The sequence below is a fragment of the Cynocephalus volans genome, chromosome 1 (genome assembly GCF_027409185.1).
Source record: "Cynocephalus volans isolate mCynVol1 chromosome 1, mCynVol1.pri, whole genome shotgun sequence".
Taxonomy (NCBI): Eukaryota; Metazoa; Chordata; class Mammalia; order Dermoptera; family Cynocephalidae; genus Cynocephalus; species Cynocephalus volans.
In genome coordinates this window covers 107,634,181-107,653,140 of record NC_084460.1, presented here as the reverse complement: position 1 = coordinate 107,653,140, position 18,960 = coordinate 107,634,181, and the positions used below count along the sequence as shown (strand labels likewise).

The following is an 18,960-nucleotide window of genomic DNA, read 5'->3' as shown; positions in this document are numbered from 1 at the left end:
GCTATTCTCAGGTCATCTGTACCATAAAATATCAATCACTATGTACAACAACCTGGACCTAAGGGAATGCTTTAGGTACTAAAGACGTTTCACTGTCCCAAACGAAACTATAGAACCCTCGGCAACACCAATCACTGCTCTCTTCCTGTAGGATAAACTCCTGAGGTTCCGTTTCTCCATCAAAGGAGGCTCTGCCCTTCCTCTGCCTGCCTCCCCTAGCCAGGGTTCCAGGCTTCTCATTGGAAGGTATACACAGTGCTCTTCCTAGCCTTGCTTATGACCACCTTTTCCAATCCTTTCATAAAAACTGCCCCCTCACCATCTGTGAAGGTGTTCTTGTTATTTACCATAGGTGGTAAAAGGGGGTGCTGTCACAGTCCCCACTAATGAGACATCTGATACAACTGATCAGATTAAGTAATTAAATAAAATGCAGCAAAACTTCATTTTATGTACTATGAAGAAAGAAAAAGATGCTACTAGTTAAATTAACACGCCGTCAATTGTAAGATGCATCCTGATTTCAGGTATTAAAATGGGAAAAATGTCTTAGAATCTATGAAAAATGCTAGCTTCCTTTCCTACCTCTCAAGTGGGAGAGCGAAAACTGGACAGACTAGAAACGCCAGGGGATATCTGAGAGCCTTACAGACTGAGCAAATATGAAAGCCAAAGGCAACTCCCAAGATGTAGCAGCTGGCAGGGACTATACAAAAAATTTCTTCTAAAATAAATCCTCTTACTAAAATATTGCTGGAATCAGTCCTTACTGTCATTGAAGAGGCTGATAGTGCTACTTGCCTGTTGCCTAAAGAGATTGGAGGAATGAATATAAGTTTAAATTCCTTTAATTCAACAAGTATATGAATGCCTACTGTGTTCAATGAGTTGTGGCAATTCATAAAACTAATGTATTTTTTTAAAGTTTGTTGTTTATAAGAATAATGTAATTTCTTCCCTAAAAAGCGACTAGTTAATTGTATTATTTAATAAACATTCTTAATTTAGCGGTAGTTCTAGCAACATCAACTCTTGCAGAAAAGTGAGTCACTCAACTCCCACATGTAAACATACTTCAAAAGCAGTTATAAAATTCTTTCAGATTATCCCTGAATTCTTATCAAATGAGTTTTTTTCTCAGACATGCTGACCTTCACCTACAGATGAGGTGATCCATAGATGTTTCCATAAGCTGTCCATAAGTTTAAAAAGCATACCATTCACTCTTAGCTTTTCTACTATTGGCCAAAGAACCTAATTCTTTTTTTCTTTTTTTTTTTTTAAAGATGAACGGTAAGGGTGTCTTAACCCTTGATTTGGTGTTGTCAGCACCACGCTCACCCCGTGAGCTAACTGACCATCCCGATATGGGATCCGAACCCGTGGCCTTGGTGTTATCAGCACCACACTCTCCCGAGTGAGCCATGGGCCGGCCCCCAAAGAACCTAATTCTGTACAGCTCTTCTGTCTTTGGCTTGGCCATTATCAAACAATTACAGATCTGATTATTTATTGAAGAGTAAATCGTTCTGAAGAAGTAAAATATGGATCTGGATGAAGTTAGCTCCTAGAGCATTTGCAGTTTTCCAGGAATTCTGACTTTACTAACCCTTGGCAGTTTTGATACTTTAAAAGCATTGATTTTACTTGCTTTTCCTTAGCTCTCCTCCCTACATCCCCAAATATAGTACTCTTAGAAAAATGTGGTAGAAAATCTTTTTTATTTAATTTTAAAGGAATTTATTTTTTAATTGACACATCGATTGTACATATTTATGGAGTACAGAGTTATATTTCAATACGTGTATACAATTTGTGATGATCAAATCAGGGTGATTAGCATATTCATCATCACAACACCATGATTTCTTTGTGATGAGAACATTTGAACTCCTCTCTTCTAGCCATTTGAGAAAATACAATAATTGTTAAGTATAGATTGACTAGAGCTACTCTAGAACTTATTTTTCTTATCTAGCTATAATTTTGTCCATGAATTGTGGTAGAAAATCTTATTCAGGTGGACTTTAGATCAGACTTTCTTTCCTCTTATTTTTGACCTCCCTAAATTATAAATATTTATTTTGTAGGTATCATAGCTGCAAATGTCTTTGTATTCTGTTTATGGAGAGTACCTTCCTTACAGCAGATGATGATCAAATATTTCACATCCAATCCAGCCTCAAGTAAGTCTAATTTGTGTGATTTTATTTTAAGGTGGAGATAATATGAAAGAAATAAGCTTTATGTTAATTGAAATGCTGTAAAAAAAAAAAAAAAAAAAAAGATGAGTTACTTGTTAGCAATTATAAGCAAAATCTGGAGGGTAGGCTATAAGCTCCTTAAAGACAGGGACCTTGTCTCTTCATGCTATATCCCAGGTGACTAAAATGTACCTTACACATATTGGATACCTGAATATTTTTTAATGAATTGAGATCCATGATCACTACAAGTTTATTCCTTGAGGAGAATATTATATACAACTTTATACTTGAAATAATTTATTCATTCTCTCTTTTTTTTTTTTTCCCTAACTAGCTTTTACCATATGGACAAGTGGCTTCATTGGACTGAGAATTTTTATTGGTTGCTTACTAAGTAGAAAAGAGATGTATTAAGATAGCTTTTTACCACTTTGAAAAGTGCTGTTTTATTCCATCTTATTTAAGCTTTTAACTGGCTCCATTTTTCCCATGTTTGATTTGTTTGATAATAATGGAAAAAGTTCTAAAATATGAGGGGGTTTTTTTTGTGGCAACTGGCTGGTACAGGGTTTGAATCCTGGACCTTTGAGTTATCAGCACCATGCTCTAACCGACCAAGCTAACCAGCCAGCCCCTTAAAATATGAGAGTTTTAAAAAGCTGTGTGTTGCATAATTACCAAACCATTTTTTTCTCTTGTAGAGGTCCTTTGTTCTCCAATGTTGCTGTCAACATTCAGTCATTACTCCTTATTTCACATGGCAGCAAATATGTATGTTTTGTGGAGCTTCTCCTCCAGCATAGTGAACATTCTGGGTCAAGAGCAGTTCATGGCAGTGTACCTATCTGCAGGTAATAAGCTTTATTCTCAGGGCCTTTGAGAGTATAAGCACTCTAACTTATCTGTGGAAGGGACAGAGAATTATTACAGCCATATTCTACACACAGTAAGTGCGTAATGCTCAGGACATATTTGTTAAGTTGTGCGTACCGAAGGGTACCATAGACTGATGGAACTGTTGCTTTTCCATCTTCTCATTTTGCTGATTTCCTCTTACATGAATTATTTGGGTATGCTTAGTTTTAAATTAGGATAAGCAAGAGTTAAGGGTTAGTCTAGAATTTAAGAATGTCATTTTTATCTCACTGGGCCTTGAGTTCTTTAGCTCAGGCCCACTATTTTATAGATTAATTGTTTCTAGACTTCCTGGCTGCCTCAAACATCTGGCTCTTTGTTAAATAACTGTAAACAAGTTTATTTCTCCCTGTGTGTTGTTTCCATAAAGCTTTCAATCAGAGCTGTACAATATGATTGTCAAGAATGAGTTTGTTCTCTTTTTTTGTAAGAATGTGTGTTGGCACGGAACTGCTTCCTAGTCATGGTCCTGGAGAGACGGCATCATTTCCTTATTTCAATTAGGAAATACTAATGTACAATTATTTCTAGATGCTGTGAAGTTGGCAACTGGCCAAATTTTACTTACCTCGCTGCAGAATTTACTTAATTAAAGCAATAAAATATAAACATTCAATTTTAAAATCCTTATATTTAAAAATAGTATATCTAATAGTTTTGCTGTAGTGGGGGGGGAATAGCAGTGAGCTTGGAGACAGAAGACCTAGGTTCAGAGCCTATTTCTGCTACCAGCTGTATGATGTTACAGAAATGACAACCTCTCCGATGATAAGGGATTGTAGAAAGGATTAAATAAAAGCATCTACCACAAAGCCCAGAGTGGGTGCTTAGTCAGTGTAAATTGAATACTCATGTGTTCCTAGTCCCTCAAAAGTAGCAGCTGAGCAATATGTTTGGCTTATAAGATGAGCGTGTAGTTCTTTCCTTAAATGTTAGTTGTGTTGTTATAGGTACAAAGGGTCTGTTTCAGATGCCATTAATGCCTGCTCCATAGGAAGTTGCTTTTTAAAATGAGCTACATTGAGCTCTAATGCCATTGGAGTCACAGGGTCCTAAGGAGTCATTTAATCTAGTGTCTCACCCCAGAGATTCTGATTCTGAGATAGCTGGTGAGTTTGGGAATTAGTCTCCTTTCTTCATGTTATAGATGAGGGAGATAACAGAGATAATAAAGGAAATGATCCTATGTCACTCAGCAAGACATATAGTGGGCCATACTTTTCTTTCCCTATAAAATAGCTGAAGTGATAGGCAATGTAACAATTCATGTCCATATCCTTGTAGTGATCCAGATAGAAACCTGATACTGTTAGTCTGTGTGGAATGAAGATTAGAAATGGAAACCATTTTTGTGTGTCATTTAAATTATTGAAATGTGACTTATTTCTCAGGTGTTATTTCCACTTTTGTCAGTTATGTGTGTAAAGTTGCCACAGGAAGATATGGACCATCACTTGGTGCAGTAAGTATTTCTAATTTAAAAAAATTTTAATTTAATTTTAAAATTTATTTTGAAATAATTTTATACTTTAAAAAAGTTGCAAAATTAATATAGAGTTCCCATATACCTTTCACCCTGCTGTTAACTAACATCTCACAGAATCATAATGCAACAATCAAAACTGGGAAATTAACATTGAAACAGTACTATTGACTAATCAACATTTAATTTAGAATTTATACTCTTGTAAAGCTTTGTAAATTTCAGGCTCTAGCTTTTAACTGTTGGTCAGTTATACATAGTTACTAGAATAGAGTACACATCAAGAGGAGTAAGTAAGAACAGTGAGTATCCAATCCCCATAAACCAGATAGCGTAATCTGGCATTGGAAAATTCTAACTAATAACAGATTTGAATCTGGTACTGTATCCTCCTATTTAGTCAGTATTTGAGTGTCTACTGAGTAGATTAGGCACTGTGTTAGATCCTGGGGATACAGCCAGTTAGCAAGATAATCCAGATTCCTGGGGCTGGCCCGTGGCTCACTTGGGAGAGTGTGGTGCTGATAACACCAAGGCCACGGGTTCGGATCCCTATGTAGGGATGGTCAGTTAGCTCTCTTGGAAGAGCCCACGTGGTGCTGACAACACCAAGTCAAGGGTTAAGATCCCCTTACTGGTCATCTTTCAAAAAAGAAAAAAAGATTACTGCCCTCAGAAGTTTATGTTCCAGATGCTTTAAAAAAAAAAAAAAAGTTTTAAAAATGTATTTAACTGTAGATTTGAGTTTAATGGCAGATTTCTAGGCACATGGAAATCTTTAATATTTCTCTGAAGATTACACATCCAGTTTGTTCACATTTAAATACTAATATACTTAAATGCATTCAAATATGGAATTTCATATGTACAATAACTCTAAAAAGGTTCAATTTTTGGAAAAGAATCCTTATATAAAATAATCACCCCCTAATTTGTGTGTTCCTCAGATTTGTGTATACTTAATTCTCCTAATGAGGCCTATATCTTGTCCTACATGCTTTCTTACTTAAGCTTCTTTTTTTTTAAAAAAGATGATCGGTAAGGGGATCTTAACCTTTGACTTGGTGTTGTCAGCACCACGCTCTCCTGAGTGAGCTAACCAGCCATCCATATATAGGGATCCAAACCCGTGGCCTTGATGTTATCAGCACCGCACTCTCCCAAGTGAGCCATGGGCTGGCCCTTAAGCTCCTTTTTTATCTTCATGGAATGTTTGTTTTCTGTATAACATTTGGTTCCGGTATACTTCAAATCATATTCTCTACCTTATTCAACAACTAAGTACCTGTTAGAAGAAGGCAGTGAAGACCATAGATGAATCAGAAGTGGACTCAGACTTCAAGTTTAGTTTAGTTGGGGAGAAAACATTATACATACATCTAATGCACACTAAAAGGGATGAGAATTCTCTAGAGGACTCTGGGGGTTCTGAGAGTAGGGGAAACTTTTCTCATTAGCTGAAAGGATCTGGGAGGGCATTTTGATGTGCCTTTAGACAACTGTTACTCTAATTTTACAGATAAGAAACCAAAGTCCAAAATTAATAGCATGGTATTTGGAATGAGAGTGGGGTTGAATCCCAGCTCTGCCACTTACCTGTGATTTTCAGGACGTACTGAATTCTCTGGACCTAAGTTTTCCCATATAAAATGGAGATAATGCCATCTATTTCTGATTTGCAATGCAAGTATGTTTAGAGTGCTTAGCACAGTAAGAAGCACATAGTAAGAAATGTGGAAGTGGTAGTTCCTATTCAGTTATCAAAATCCTGTAGAGCCATGGTAGGACATGGTTATCACCAAATACTTTAATTCATCCTTGGATAAAATTAAAGAAAATTAAATCACTAGGTATGATGGCATTTTTAATGAGAAATTTGAAAAAAAAAATACTATTGACAAAATTGTCACAAAATATAAAGTATTGGTCTTACTGGCTTAGTCATAATCCTTTGTTAAAAGATGGAGACTACCAAAGTATATTTGTCAATTACCATGTTGGCACTAGGGATCAAGAATACTGACTAGTTTTAGTTAAGGGTTTGGTTTAGTTAGAGCTGTGCATATTCTGAATCTCATCAAAAAGTTAGTTTCTTACTAGTTATTGTTGGGAAGCTTTTCTCTAATATTCTGCTTTTCAAAAACTTACTTTCTGTGAAATGTAACCCCTAATCTTGAGGTGGCAAAGATCATCAAGTGTCTGTTGTAGGAAGCAACATTTGTTAAAATGTTTGTTAGAGAAAATCCTTTTCACTTGAAGTTGTAAACAGTTTCTCATAGGCTAAATTTGCTCATCAACATTATGATGACATGTTTGCTGTGTCTTCATTGATTTACCTGTGTAAATGACCTAATCTATACATAAACTGATTTCTCTTGCTAAGTTAGGAAAGTATCATTTTCATCTTCGTTATAAAGTTACAAGTAAAATAAAATGGTCACTAGAGCAGATTCATTTGTAATTCCATTTTGATTTACCTATAGTGCTTTGAAGTGCATCTCTTTGTATAACCTTTTTAGAGGTGCTCAAAGTATTGCATTATTTATACATCACTTATCACATCTACTGGTGGTGTCATTTTACCAGTTTGAGTGAAGTATAGAAACCTTACCTCCCTAGGGCTGTCCATTTAGCTTATTGGTTAGAGCATGGTGTTATAACACCAAGGTCAAGGGTTTGGATCCCCACACTGGCCAGTTGCCAAAAAAGAAAAAAAGAAACCTTACCTCCCTTTACATCCCTGTACCTTCCCTAAATTATAATTGCTTAAAATATTTTCTCTACTACATTAATATCAGTCACTGTTATAATTTTTGCTTCAACCATTAAAATAATTTAGAAAATTAAAAGAGAGGGAAGTTTATTGTATTTACACATTTTTATTTTTTCTGTTGTTCTTCTTTCCTGATGTTCCAAGATTTCTCCTTTTATCATCTTTCTGTTTAGAGAACTTTCTTTAGTCGTTCTTTTAGGTAGATCTGCTGGCAACAAATTCTCTTTAAGCTTTTCTTCTTCTGAGAATGTCTTGATTTCTCCGTTTCTTTTCTTTCTTTCTTTCTTTTTTTTTTTTTTTTTTAGTGGCTGGCCGGTACAGGGATCAAACCCTGGACCTTGGTGTTATCAACACCACACTATAACCGACTGAGCTAACTGGCTAGTCCCCATTTCTGACGGATATTTTCATTGGATATAAAATTCTGGGGGCTGACAGTGAATTCTTTCAGCACTTGAAAAATGTTGTGCCACTTCCTTTTGGCCTCCATGGTATCTGATGAGAAATCCTTTGTTGTTCAAATAGCTATTCCCCTATAAGTAAGGTACCGTTTCTTTTTTTTTTTTTTTAAAGATGACCGATAAGGGGATCTTAACCCTTGACTTGGTGTTGTCAGCACCATGCTCACCCAGTGAGCTGACCAGCCATCTCTATATGGGATCTGAATCCGTGGCCTTGGTGTTATCAACACCACACTCTCCCGAGTGAGCCACGGGCCAGCCCAGTAAGGTACTGTTTCTCTCACTACTTTCAAGATTTTTCTCTTTGTGTTTAGTTTTCAGAAGTTTGACTATGGTATGTCTTGTCACTGATTTCTTTGTGTTTATCCTGTTTGGAGTTTGCTCAGCTTCTTGAATAGGTAGGTTTGTGTCTTTTGTGAAATTTTCAGCCATTATTTCTTTGAATACTTTTTCAGCTCATCCTCTGTCTTTTCCCTTCCTGGGACTCCAGTGATACCATGTTAGATCATTTGTTAGTCTCACAGGTCTCTGAGGCTCTGTTAACTTAAGTCTGTTCCTTCTGTTCAGATTGGTTACTTTCTATTATTCTGTCTTCAAGTCCACTGATAGTTTTCTCTGCTCTTTCCATTCTGCTGTTGAGCCCATCCATCAAGGGTTTTAATTTCAGTTATTGTATTTTTCAGTTCTAAAGTTACATTGTTATTCTTTATCTTATTTCTTTGCTATAGTTTTACTTGTTTCAAGCATGTTTGTAATAACATTTGTGTCATGTTGGTGTCTTATTAATTGTCTTTTCTCATTCAAGTTAAGGTTTTTCTGGTTCTTGGTACGATGAGTGATTTTCAGTTGAAACCTGAACATTTTGGATATTATGTTATGAAACTTTGGATCTTCTTTAAATTTACTCTTTTGGCAGGCCTTTTCTGACACTGTTCTGATGAGAGACTGGGGAGTACTGAGTCATTACCACCAGTTTGGGGTAGAAGTCCAGTTTCCCCACTCAGCATCGTTTGCCACTTGGGGGACAGGGGCTCCTGCTACTACTGCAGGGCAGGGTGGGCGTTCTGGGAGTGCAGGTTCCCTAGCAGGACTCTGCTAATACCACTGGCGCTAGCAGGAGCACAGGTGTCTTGTTAATGCTCCTCTTCACTGACACTCGCCATTAAGGGTATTGGGATGCCTCATTATAGTCTGGCAAGAGTGGAAGTCTAGGCTCTCCTCCACCCAGCCTTTGCTGATGGGGTTGGACCACAGTTTTTTCAGTGTAGTTATTGTCTAAAAGTTCTGTCTTGCTAGGATATCCTTTCTTGGTCCTTGGCTAGAGAGAGCATTTTGGGGGTGGGAGTGAGCCTATTTTGTCTGTGCTTATTGGTGTTTCCATGTTGTCCATTTCTTCAGAGCCCAGTCTGAACTGTATGAAGCCAAAAATAAAAATAAAAAATAAATAACCCAGGGAACTCACCACTGCATTATTCATTGGAGCTTAAGTTTCCAACTTGGTCTGCTTTCCTCTGTCTGGTTTTCAGAGTCTTCATATATTTTTTTTATGTATATATACCTGAGTCTTTATCTGTACTTGGCTTTTGGAAGCAGAAGGCCTTCTAGAGCAAATTCATTTAAAAATCATAATACAAAAAAATCACAATTAAAAACCATTAATATGATAGATTTGAAGATTATATAGATATGGAAAATTGCTTATGATAAGTTAAAAAATTATATGTGAATGATGACTACAAGTACACAACAAGTATACATAAATAGATTATTGATGAGAATAAAAGATCTTCATCTCTAACCATGGGTCCAGACCTCTAGGTCTCCTTGGATCTGGATTCGTGACTCCCAGAAATTTTATCTAAAATATGTGTGAATGTAAATTTTTTCTGAGGAGAGAGGGCCCTTTTTTGTTAGACTCTTGAAAGCTTCTGACTAGAAAAAGTGAAAAAAATATCTGCATAGTAGTAAGCCCAAACATTCATCAAAAAAGCAAGTTGTATTTATTCAGACATAAATATATTTAAATCTGTATAAATGTCACGTTGAGAAAATTCTAGAAGTATAATGGAACTGCCTCTTTAAAATCATATGCAATAAGTACAGTAAGTTGTAGTCACAAGGGAACTGGTTTTATGTAGAATTGCCCGGCTAATGACAGTTTTCTTTAATAGAGGGAAAATAATAATCATCTTTGGAAAAATAATTGAGTGATTTCACAGAGTTTTAATGCTTTTTCATATCAACTAATTGAATTATATTTGCTTCATTATGGGAAAACTATAATTTTGTTGGGTTTTTCTTCCAGAAGATAAGGTTTCAACTTGATTTCTTCTGGAATTTGAGTTGGATTTTTTTAGGTTTTCTTTAAAAAGAGACCTAGGATATTAAAGTTGCACATATGCCTTGAAGCATAGAGAGTGATGGGCTGCTGTTTGCTCTACTTTCAAATTCTTGTGACATGCCATCTACACTGCTTAATACAGTGTGTGCTCATAGAGAGGTCAGATGTTGAAGTACCAATCAGAACAAATCTTTCCGAATAAATATAAATGTGGCTGGTATAACATGCTGTACTCCAGGGGAACCGTGACGCAGCAAGGTTTGTGCGAAAAGCCACCACTTTCTGAGATGGTTCTGATATCCTTGAAAGTTGCTATAACTCACTTAGGACAGGGAGTGGGAACCAGGGGAAAGTTGAACAAATCGTGGAGGCTCTGTGTTTGCATGCATGTGTGTGTTTTCACACAAGCAGTGATTACCCTTTTAAGAGAAGTCAGGGTTTTGTAAGAACCCCATATGTTACAATTATAGACTTGCTCAGAATCCAGCGTGGCCAATATACAATAGCAGTTAATCTTCAATACGGAATATAGAATTCTGACTCCTAACCCCCACTCCAAGGGTGGCAGCTACCACCACATCCAGCCTATTCCCTTAAATATGTGGCTGAGGTTATTTCCTCATTGTTCTTCCACTTTTTCAGCCTAGGTAGTGGGTTGTCTTTGTCCCTTTACCTTAATTCAGGTCTTGGATTCTCCTTTTGAGGCATGTTCATGCTGTCCTTCTGTCTTGCAGTTACCCAACCTGTTCCTAGGATGCAACTTGAAGTAGTTTCCCTGTTCAGGCCAGCTGGCAACTATGTATTAGTGACTGTGGACATTTGGTATCTCTGGGACTCATAATGATTTTCTTCAAAGTATTAATAATTCCTAAAAATACGATAATCTTATATTCTGAAGCAACCTTTCAAATAGAAGACACTAAGAAAACAGTTGGTGATTGAGAGGTAAATGCTATTTTCCAGAAATAACCTTTTTAATATGGGGAGGGGGAAACTTTCCTTTTTTTTTTTTTTTTTTAAAGATGACCGGTAAGGGGATCTTAACCCTTGACTTGGTGTTGTCAGCACCACACTCAGCCAGTGAGCGAACCGGCCATCCGTATATGGGAACCGAACCCGGGGCCTTGGTGTTATCAGCACCGCACTCTACCGAGTGAGCCACGGGCCGGCCCCGAAACTTTCCTTTTAATTATAGCGACTTCTTTTACAAGACATTTTGTTTTTAGATGTCTTTTTTTTTTTTTTTTAACATCTTATTTGTAATTTAAAACTTACAGAAAAGTTGCAGGAAATAGTACAAAGGACTCCCATATAGTCTTTTTTAGAAAGCAAGTAGCTTGGGTTTACTGAGGTATTCTTTATATATTCTGAGTACAAGTCCTTAACAGTCTTTCGAAGAGTAAGTTTTTAATTTGTATGAAGTCTGATTTTTAAATTTATTCTCTTATGGATAATGCTTTTGGTGTCATAGTTAAGACATTTTTGCCTAACCCAAGATCACAAAGATTTTTCTCCTATATTTTCGTTTGTTTTTTATTTTTATCTTTTATCTCCTATGTCTTCTAGAAGGTTTTTATTTAGCTTTTACAGTTAGATCTGTGTTTCACTTTAAAAGAACTCTAATATTCTTGACCCAGATTCACCAATATTTAACAATTGCCACATTTCATTTATTTTCTCTCTATATTCATACTTATTTTCTGAACCACTTGAGAAAAGGTTGAATATATAATGTCCTTTTGCCTCTCAATGTTTCAGTGTATATTTCCTAAGAACACAAATATCCTTATGTATCCTACAGTATGGTTATCATATTCAAGAAATTTAACATTGATAAAATACATTCATTTAATCTACAGTCCATATTCCAATTTTGTGAATTGTCCCAATAATGTCCTTTATAGTTGTTTTCTTCCCTGTCTAAGATCATGTATTACATTTAGTTGTCATGTCTCTATGGTCTCCTAAAAGCTGGAGCATTTTTACAGCCTTTCTTTGTTTTCATGTCATCGGTTTTAAACAATGCAGTCCATTTCTTTTATAGAATGTCCATCAATTGGGTTTGGTTATTTTGTCATAATTAGACTCAAATTTTGTGTTTTTGGTTGGAATGTTACATAAATAATGTGTCCTCAGGTATCACATGTAAACTAGAGGCACATAATGTCCATTTTCCCTTTACTGGTGGGGATAATTTTGGTGAATGGTTAAGGTGTTCATTGTCCAGCTTCTGTACTGTAATTATTTTTCCTTTTTAGATTAATAGATAATTTGTGGGCAGATATTTGAGATTATGTAAATATCTTCTTCATCAACCTCCCTCTCCCCACCACTACCTATAAATAGTACCAATTGATTATTCTAGCTTGAATCAATTTTTACTACGAGTTCTTGTAAGGGTAAAGGTATACATCTAATTAGCTTTCCCTAATATTATCTTCCATTACTATGGCTCACTTATCAAATCTTGGAAATTAACATTAGTACAGTACTAATAACTATAGACTATATTTGGATTTCCCCAGTTTTTCCATTATGTATTTTTTTTGTTCCAGGATACTACGTTACATTTAATTGTCATGTCTTTTTAGTCTCCTCCAATTTGTGACAGTTCCTCAGTCTTTCCTTGTCTTTCACGACCTTGATGCTTTTGAAAAATGTCAGGAAAGTGTTTTGTAGAATGTCCCTTAGGGGACTTTTAATTATTTTTAATAGATGACTGAGATTTGTCTCTCTGAATTTCGTTAGAAGACAAACAAGTTAAAGTGCCTGCTTCCCTTAGCCCTCTCCGTGTTCTCTGACCGCACACCACATGCCAGCCACATTTGGCTTTTTTGCATTCCTCCACTGTGCCATGTTCATTGACTTCCTGGCTTGGTTTATCTTGTTTTTCTGCCTAGGACACTCCTTTACCTGGCCAACACCTGGTTACTCTTCCATGCAAAGCTCCATGTCACTATTAACCCTGAGCTTACATTAGCTCTCCCTTTCACGTGCTGCTGCCATAGCATGCTGTGCCTCCCCATCATAACTCATCATATTTTTGTTCTTATTTATGTCTTTCCTGTCATGCTGTAAGCTCCGCGAAGGCAAGTATTGCAGATCTTGTTCACCTCTGTATCCATATCATCATCTAGCATAGTGCCTCCTACATAGTGGGACTCAAGTATCTGAGTGAATGGTTATCTTGAGATTTAATGTAAACTAGAGATTATGATCCAATTTCCCAAGGATTCCACCATCTGGAGAAACTGGGAACATGTCTAACACTGAGAAGTTAGTTAGCAGTTTATCCAGGAGATATTTTGTAGCCATTATATATTTAAATTATGAAGATTATATAGCAACCAGGAAAAACACGTATAAGAAAAAAACTAAATATGTACACAGTGATTATAACTGTGACTGTAACCAGAAAAGGTTGATCATAAGTTGTGGGGCTTGCTTTTAGATTTATATTCTATAGTATGAGGTGGTTAGGGGAAGTGGATCCTTCTCAAATAGGAGGATGCCTGTGTGTACCTGGGAGGATGCCATGAAGGCGGCTGATGCAGAGCTCCGGGATGAATGTGGCCTGCTTTCCTGCAGCCTGACATTTACTCAAAGGTTTTAAGGAAAATGTTTTTGTTTCTTTATGAGGTTGAATACAAATTTCACATGAATTTTGAAAGTAAAACATTATTCTTGGATGAAATTCTGTGCATGTGGGTTTCTTTGGGCACTGTTTCTGGTAGGGGGAGCTTTGTTGAAGTTTGAGAAGTCCTTCGTAGGCATTACGGGAAGTGTTGCATGTGACACATTTAATGCTGTCCCTGAAGTTCGTTGAGCACTCATAGGATGACTGTTATACATCTTATTGCCCTGTAGTAAAAGTTCAGTCAGTTGGTTAGAGCACAGTATTATGACACCAAGGTCAATGGTTCAGATCCCCATCCATACCGACCAGCCGCCAAAAAAAAAAAAAGTTTAGTCTTTACAAGCGAATACTATTTGATGGACCTGTAGCTCTTTTGCCTGATATTAGTAACTGAAAACTCTTAAGCTTTCTGCTCACCTAGAAATGTGTGGTATATAAACTTTCTGGAAAGAGTACTGCTCTTGTAGACATCGTAGCCACTAAGCAGTTGCACATGGAGTTTCCTGTTTTCCCCACTGTGTTACTTTGCAGTCGGGTGCCATCATGACTGTCCTCGCAGCTGTCTGCACTAAGATCCCAGAAGGGAAGCTCGCCATTATCTTCCTTCCGATGTTCACGTTCACGGCAGGGAATGTAAGTATTTTTATGAAGTGAAGTTCTGGGGACAGTGGTGACATTTTACATTTACTGAATCCTTGCCCTTAAATTAGAAATGTCAGTGCTGGAGGAATCAAAGTATCTTCTGTTCTCTTTCTGATTTTCAGGCCCTAAAAGCCATTATTGCCATGGATACAGCAGGAATGATCCTGGGATGGAAATTTTTTGATCATGCAGCACATCTTGGGGGAGCTCTCTTTGGAATGTAAGTTTGACCATAATTGGTTGCTGAACTGCTTCCTCAGATCCCCTCCCTTCCCCTCTGGAAGGCAGAGGGAAGCATTTAGCTGTGTGCTGGCAGCAGGAGCAGGTGTGGTTGGGAGAATAAGGAAACCTCAACGTGGTCTGCTTTGGCCTTACCCAGTTTCACTGTGTGAGGTGGGACGGGAGAATATCATCCCTGCCCGTGCCTTGGTCATTTGTAATGAGAGACAGTCTGTGCCTTTACCCTACCCTTAACCTTAAGTCACCCCAACTCCAGACCTGTCATCATTCCTAGCCCCTCTTAGAGACTGCTCCTCAGTCCCCCAGTCTGTGCTGTCATCTCTTTTCCCCACTCTTGGGCTTTCTTGCCCTCCTTTCCCCTGCTTGGCCCCCCACCCTGCTACCACTGACCTTCATCTCACCAGGGCTGTGCAGACATGATGAGTTGACAGAACCATTTCTCTACCTGCAGTGAGTGTGTAGGAGAATGCCGCATGACTGTAGTAGAGGCCAGGGACCACAAACCAATGCGGACCACTTACTAAGCATCTTCTATACAGGCTCTGAGCTAGTTACCTTGCATTATACTACTGTTAATCCCATTTTACTGATGGGAAACTGAGGCTCAGAAGTGATCTTCCCCAGGCCAAACAGCTCTTAAGTAGCTGAGCAGAGATTTAAACCCAGATCCATAGCCCTTTCCACCCCATCACATCATATTGAATACAACTAGCATTGTGGTTATAAGAGCTTCCATTTGTGCTTTAGAAATGGGTTTTTGCCTAAAACGTAGTATGTAGTTCAGTAGCAACTTTATCATGGAAACTTCCTCAGCACTCTTAGAGCCTGATCCTGGGAGCCCCTTCAGCAAAGTTGTTGTCTGTCTGTGCTGGATCCCTAATGGGCCTATCTTTTCTTGCATAAATGTTGCCTTTTGCCCTTAGTTAGTTTTTACTTTCTTTCATGGCAATGGAAAACTTAAGTTTTTTAATAAAAAAAAAAAAAAGTAGAAAAATCTAAGTGAAGTAGTTTTGCCTAGCAGGCAGTGGAACTGAATGCCATTTATAATTTTCAGTGGTGATTAAAGAATAGCATATTTGAGTTCAGCTTTAACAGTAGCATTATTATAAATAGTAGAAACTGACCTCATATTACAGTATGAGAACATAAAGATGTATGAAGAGGGGTTCTGTTTTATGAGCTCTAAATTTATCTGGATCTTTCCATGTATACTTACATGGTCTTCTCCCCAGTAGGTTTTTATTCTTCTGAGCTATAATTAGAAGGCCTTTTTCCATTCTGAAAATAATCGGATCAAATGCATTTTAAAGTCCAGGATCTGAAAGACTGAGGAATCCTTTCTCTTTGCTGGTTCTAATTTCAACTCCTTTCCATTTACTAGATCTCAGCCATATATCTAGAATTCGTCTTTTCTAACACCTTTAATCTAGATTTAGAAATCTATTAAAAATAAAATCTTTTGTTTTTTTAAAGTGCCCTGATTTTGTTGATGGCAAAGATTTCGTTTTATCCACTTGCACATTTCTTTGACTTTATGTCCCCAACCAAACTTACTCTTCACATTGTACTGTTGCAGTAATAATAGCTAACATATATTGAATATTTGCTGTATGTGTAAGCTAAGGACTTTGATTCTTATAGAATTCTGTGAAGTAATTTTACACCCCTGAAATCCTGTGAGGTATTCCATTTTACAGAAAAGGAAGCTGCTTAAAGAAGATAACTTGTCCAAGATCACACAGCTAAAAATTGCAGAGCTGGAGTTTCAGACTTAGCACTACATTATTAGGCTGCTAAAGCAAAAAGGGGGACCTCAGAAATTAGTCATTTTGAAGTATTTTCTTAAGAGTACCTGTAAGATACACTTTGCTTGAAATAAGTAGGTTAAAAAGATTTGGGAAGACACTTTATTATTGGAGAGTTCCTGACAAGTGATTCATTCATTCCTTGGAAGGATTTTTACAATTGTATTTGAATCTTAGGTTGATCCTTTTTCTCTTATTCTAAAATCTAGAATTTTACTTTAATCCCAGAGAATTTTGTTATGTGCCTATTAATTAGCATGTTTTTTAAATCCCTTTTTTTCTTTCTGTAAATTTACTTAGTGATTATTTTCTTTGGTTTTTTTTTTTTTTTTTTTTTTTTTTTTTTTTGCGGCTGGCAGTATGGGGATCTAAACTTTTAACCCTTAACCTTGGTGTTACAACACCACATTCTAACCAAGTGAGCTAACCAGCCAACCCCTGAGGTTTTCTTTGTCAAAATTTTAATGGTAATGATGTATTTTCATTATCAAATTTTAACTATATTTAGTGACTATTAATAAGCAGGTACAAACGAAGCCCTTTATAATAAAAAATACATGTTCAAAACACTTAAAATGTTAAAACATTAAATTGCTATTCTGATATGAATCTAAGTCAAATAGAGCATTTTCTCAGTCGGGTCTGGGAGATGCAGAATCAACAAAATCTGGTTTCTGCCTCAGGGAATATGAAATCTGGGGAAACCAGGGCAAAAATAAAGGTTTCAGTCATAAAAGCTTTCATTAACTGCCATTCCACATCAGCTGCATGTCATCCAGGAAGCCTTCCCAGCCACCCCCAGCCCTTGTCAGGAGGTAGGTGCTCCCTGAGTTACACTTGCATTGTGTGCTGCCCTCAGGCAGGGAGCTGGGAGCTTCTCAGAGGCAGGTCCTTCTCATTTGTCACTGTCTCTCTCATCTCATAGGAGATGCTCCCAGAATGTTGCAGGCTGTGTGATGGTGAGAGCACAGGCTTTGGTGTCAGATTTGAATTCTAGTCCAAGTCTGGTGATTCCTAGTTGTGGAGCCTGAACAAGTTAAGTTACTAAACCTCTCTGCTTCAGCTTCCTGGGCTCCTCACTTCAGGCTGCTCTTAGCTGTTTTTTAACAGGAAAACGGAGATTGCAACAATGTCTATCTTAAAGGTGGGCAGAATTTGGATCAGCAGATCACCCTTTGTGTAGCCAGGTGGAAGATGACAAGAGGCATGTAAGCTGTTGTAGCTGTTAGTGAATTCTGATTTTGACATTTCTTACACTTGCCCATAGTAAAAAGAGCCTGGGCTTAGAGTCAGTCTGACCTGCCTGTGAGTCCTTGATTGGCCGCTTAGAAGCTATCAGCCTTGGGCAAATTATTTTCTAAGTTTCCTCATGTCTATAGTGGGAGAAGTGATACTTGCAGGGTAGTGGTGAATGGAAAGTAGTGTATGTGAAGTGTTCACATTTCAGAGCATTCACCCATCGTCCCATCCTACTTCGACCTTTTACATACTCTGTATATTAAAACTAAATCATTTTTCTACTTTAAATAATAGGTTATTTTAATAAGCTGCATAGTAAATGACAGTGGCATTTGATTTTTAAAATGTCAACTTGATATCATCATGGTACTTACCATTTGTATGCCATCCTGTTTGAATGTCGGACTTGGTTTGTTTTTCTTTTCTCCAGATGGTATATTACTTATGGTCATGAACTCATTTGGAAGAACAGGGAGCCTCTAGTGAAAATCTGGCATGAGATGAGGACTAATGGCCCCAAAAAAGGAGGTGGCCCTAAGTAAAACGGGGGGTGTACAATACTGGTACATCTGGTCCATGCTGCCCGAGAGCCCAGGAGCACATCCGTCCTGAAGTGACTATGTCTGTGCTTCTGCCGGGAAGACACCCAGCATCTCGCCTTCCCAGTGTTTTAAACTATATCCCCCAGTACATGTCTTATTAGAAAGTGAATTATGACAAAGTTCTGAAATAAAGGTTTGTATCTCTAGTTTGTAAACGGAGTTTGTGTTCTCTCATTAAGAGCACTGCTGTCCTTTGGCCTTCTAGCATGTCTGCTTAGCATTTACTCTTACCTACTGCTTTCCTTGGTTGATTGACAGTTAAAAGTTAAGAGTATCTTCTCTCTGGCATGGTCTGAAATAACAGCTGCAATAATTTTCTCAATTTCCCAAGAAAGGTAATGTTTTCTGGCAGCAAGTGGCATATACTAAAACTATTTTTAAATTTTGCTTTCTATGTTAAATTGTAGCTAAATTAAGAGGTAGAAAGAAGTGACTTGAATAAATTCAGACTTGACTCTGAGCCAAATTGAATCTTATGTTTGAAAATGTACATTCTAATTAAAGCATCTGACTGAAATAGCGACAGTGGTTGTCATCACAGCCTTACTGTAGCAGAATCCGTGTTGCCCTTTCAATTACAAATTAGGTCTAGGAAATGCAATTTGAGAATTAGTT

General features: G+C 37.3%; 1 protein-coding gene across 1 annotated transcript in view; it reads left to right on the top strand.

Moving 5' to 3' along the window:
* Positions 1-18,484, top strand: part of PARL (presenilin associated rhomboid like) — a 44,381-nt gene extending 25,897 nt beyond the window's left edge. The window contains exons 5-10 of the mRNA XM_063107136.1: positions 2,091-2,186; positions 2,909-3,058; positions 4,514-4,584; positions 14,349-14,450; positions 14,582-14,679; positions 18,174-18,484. Coding sequence (XP_062963206.1) covers positions 2,091-2,186; positions 2,909-3,058; positions 4,514-4,584; positions 14,349-14,450; positions 14,582-14,679; positions 18,174-18,285 — 629 coding nt within the window. The 3' untranslated portion in view covers positions 18,286-18,484. The remainder of the gene's footprint in view (positions 1-2,090; positions 2,187-2,908; positions 3,059-4,513; positions 4,585-14,348; positions 14,451-14,581; positions 14,680-18,173) is intronic.
* The last annotated feature ends 476 nt before the right edge of the window (positions 18,485-18,960 follow it).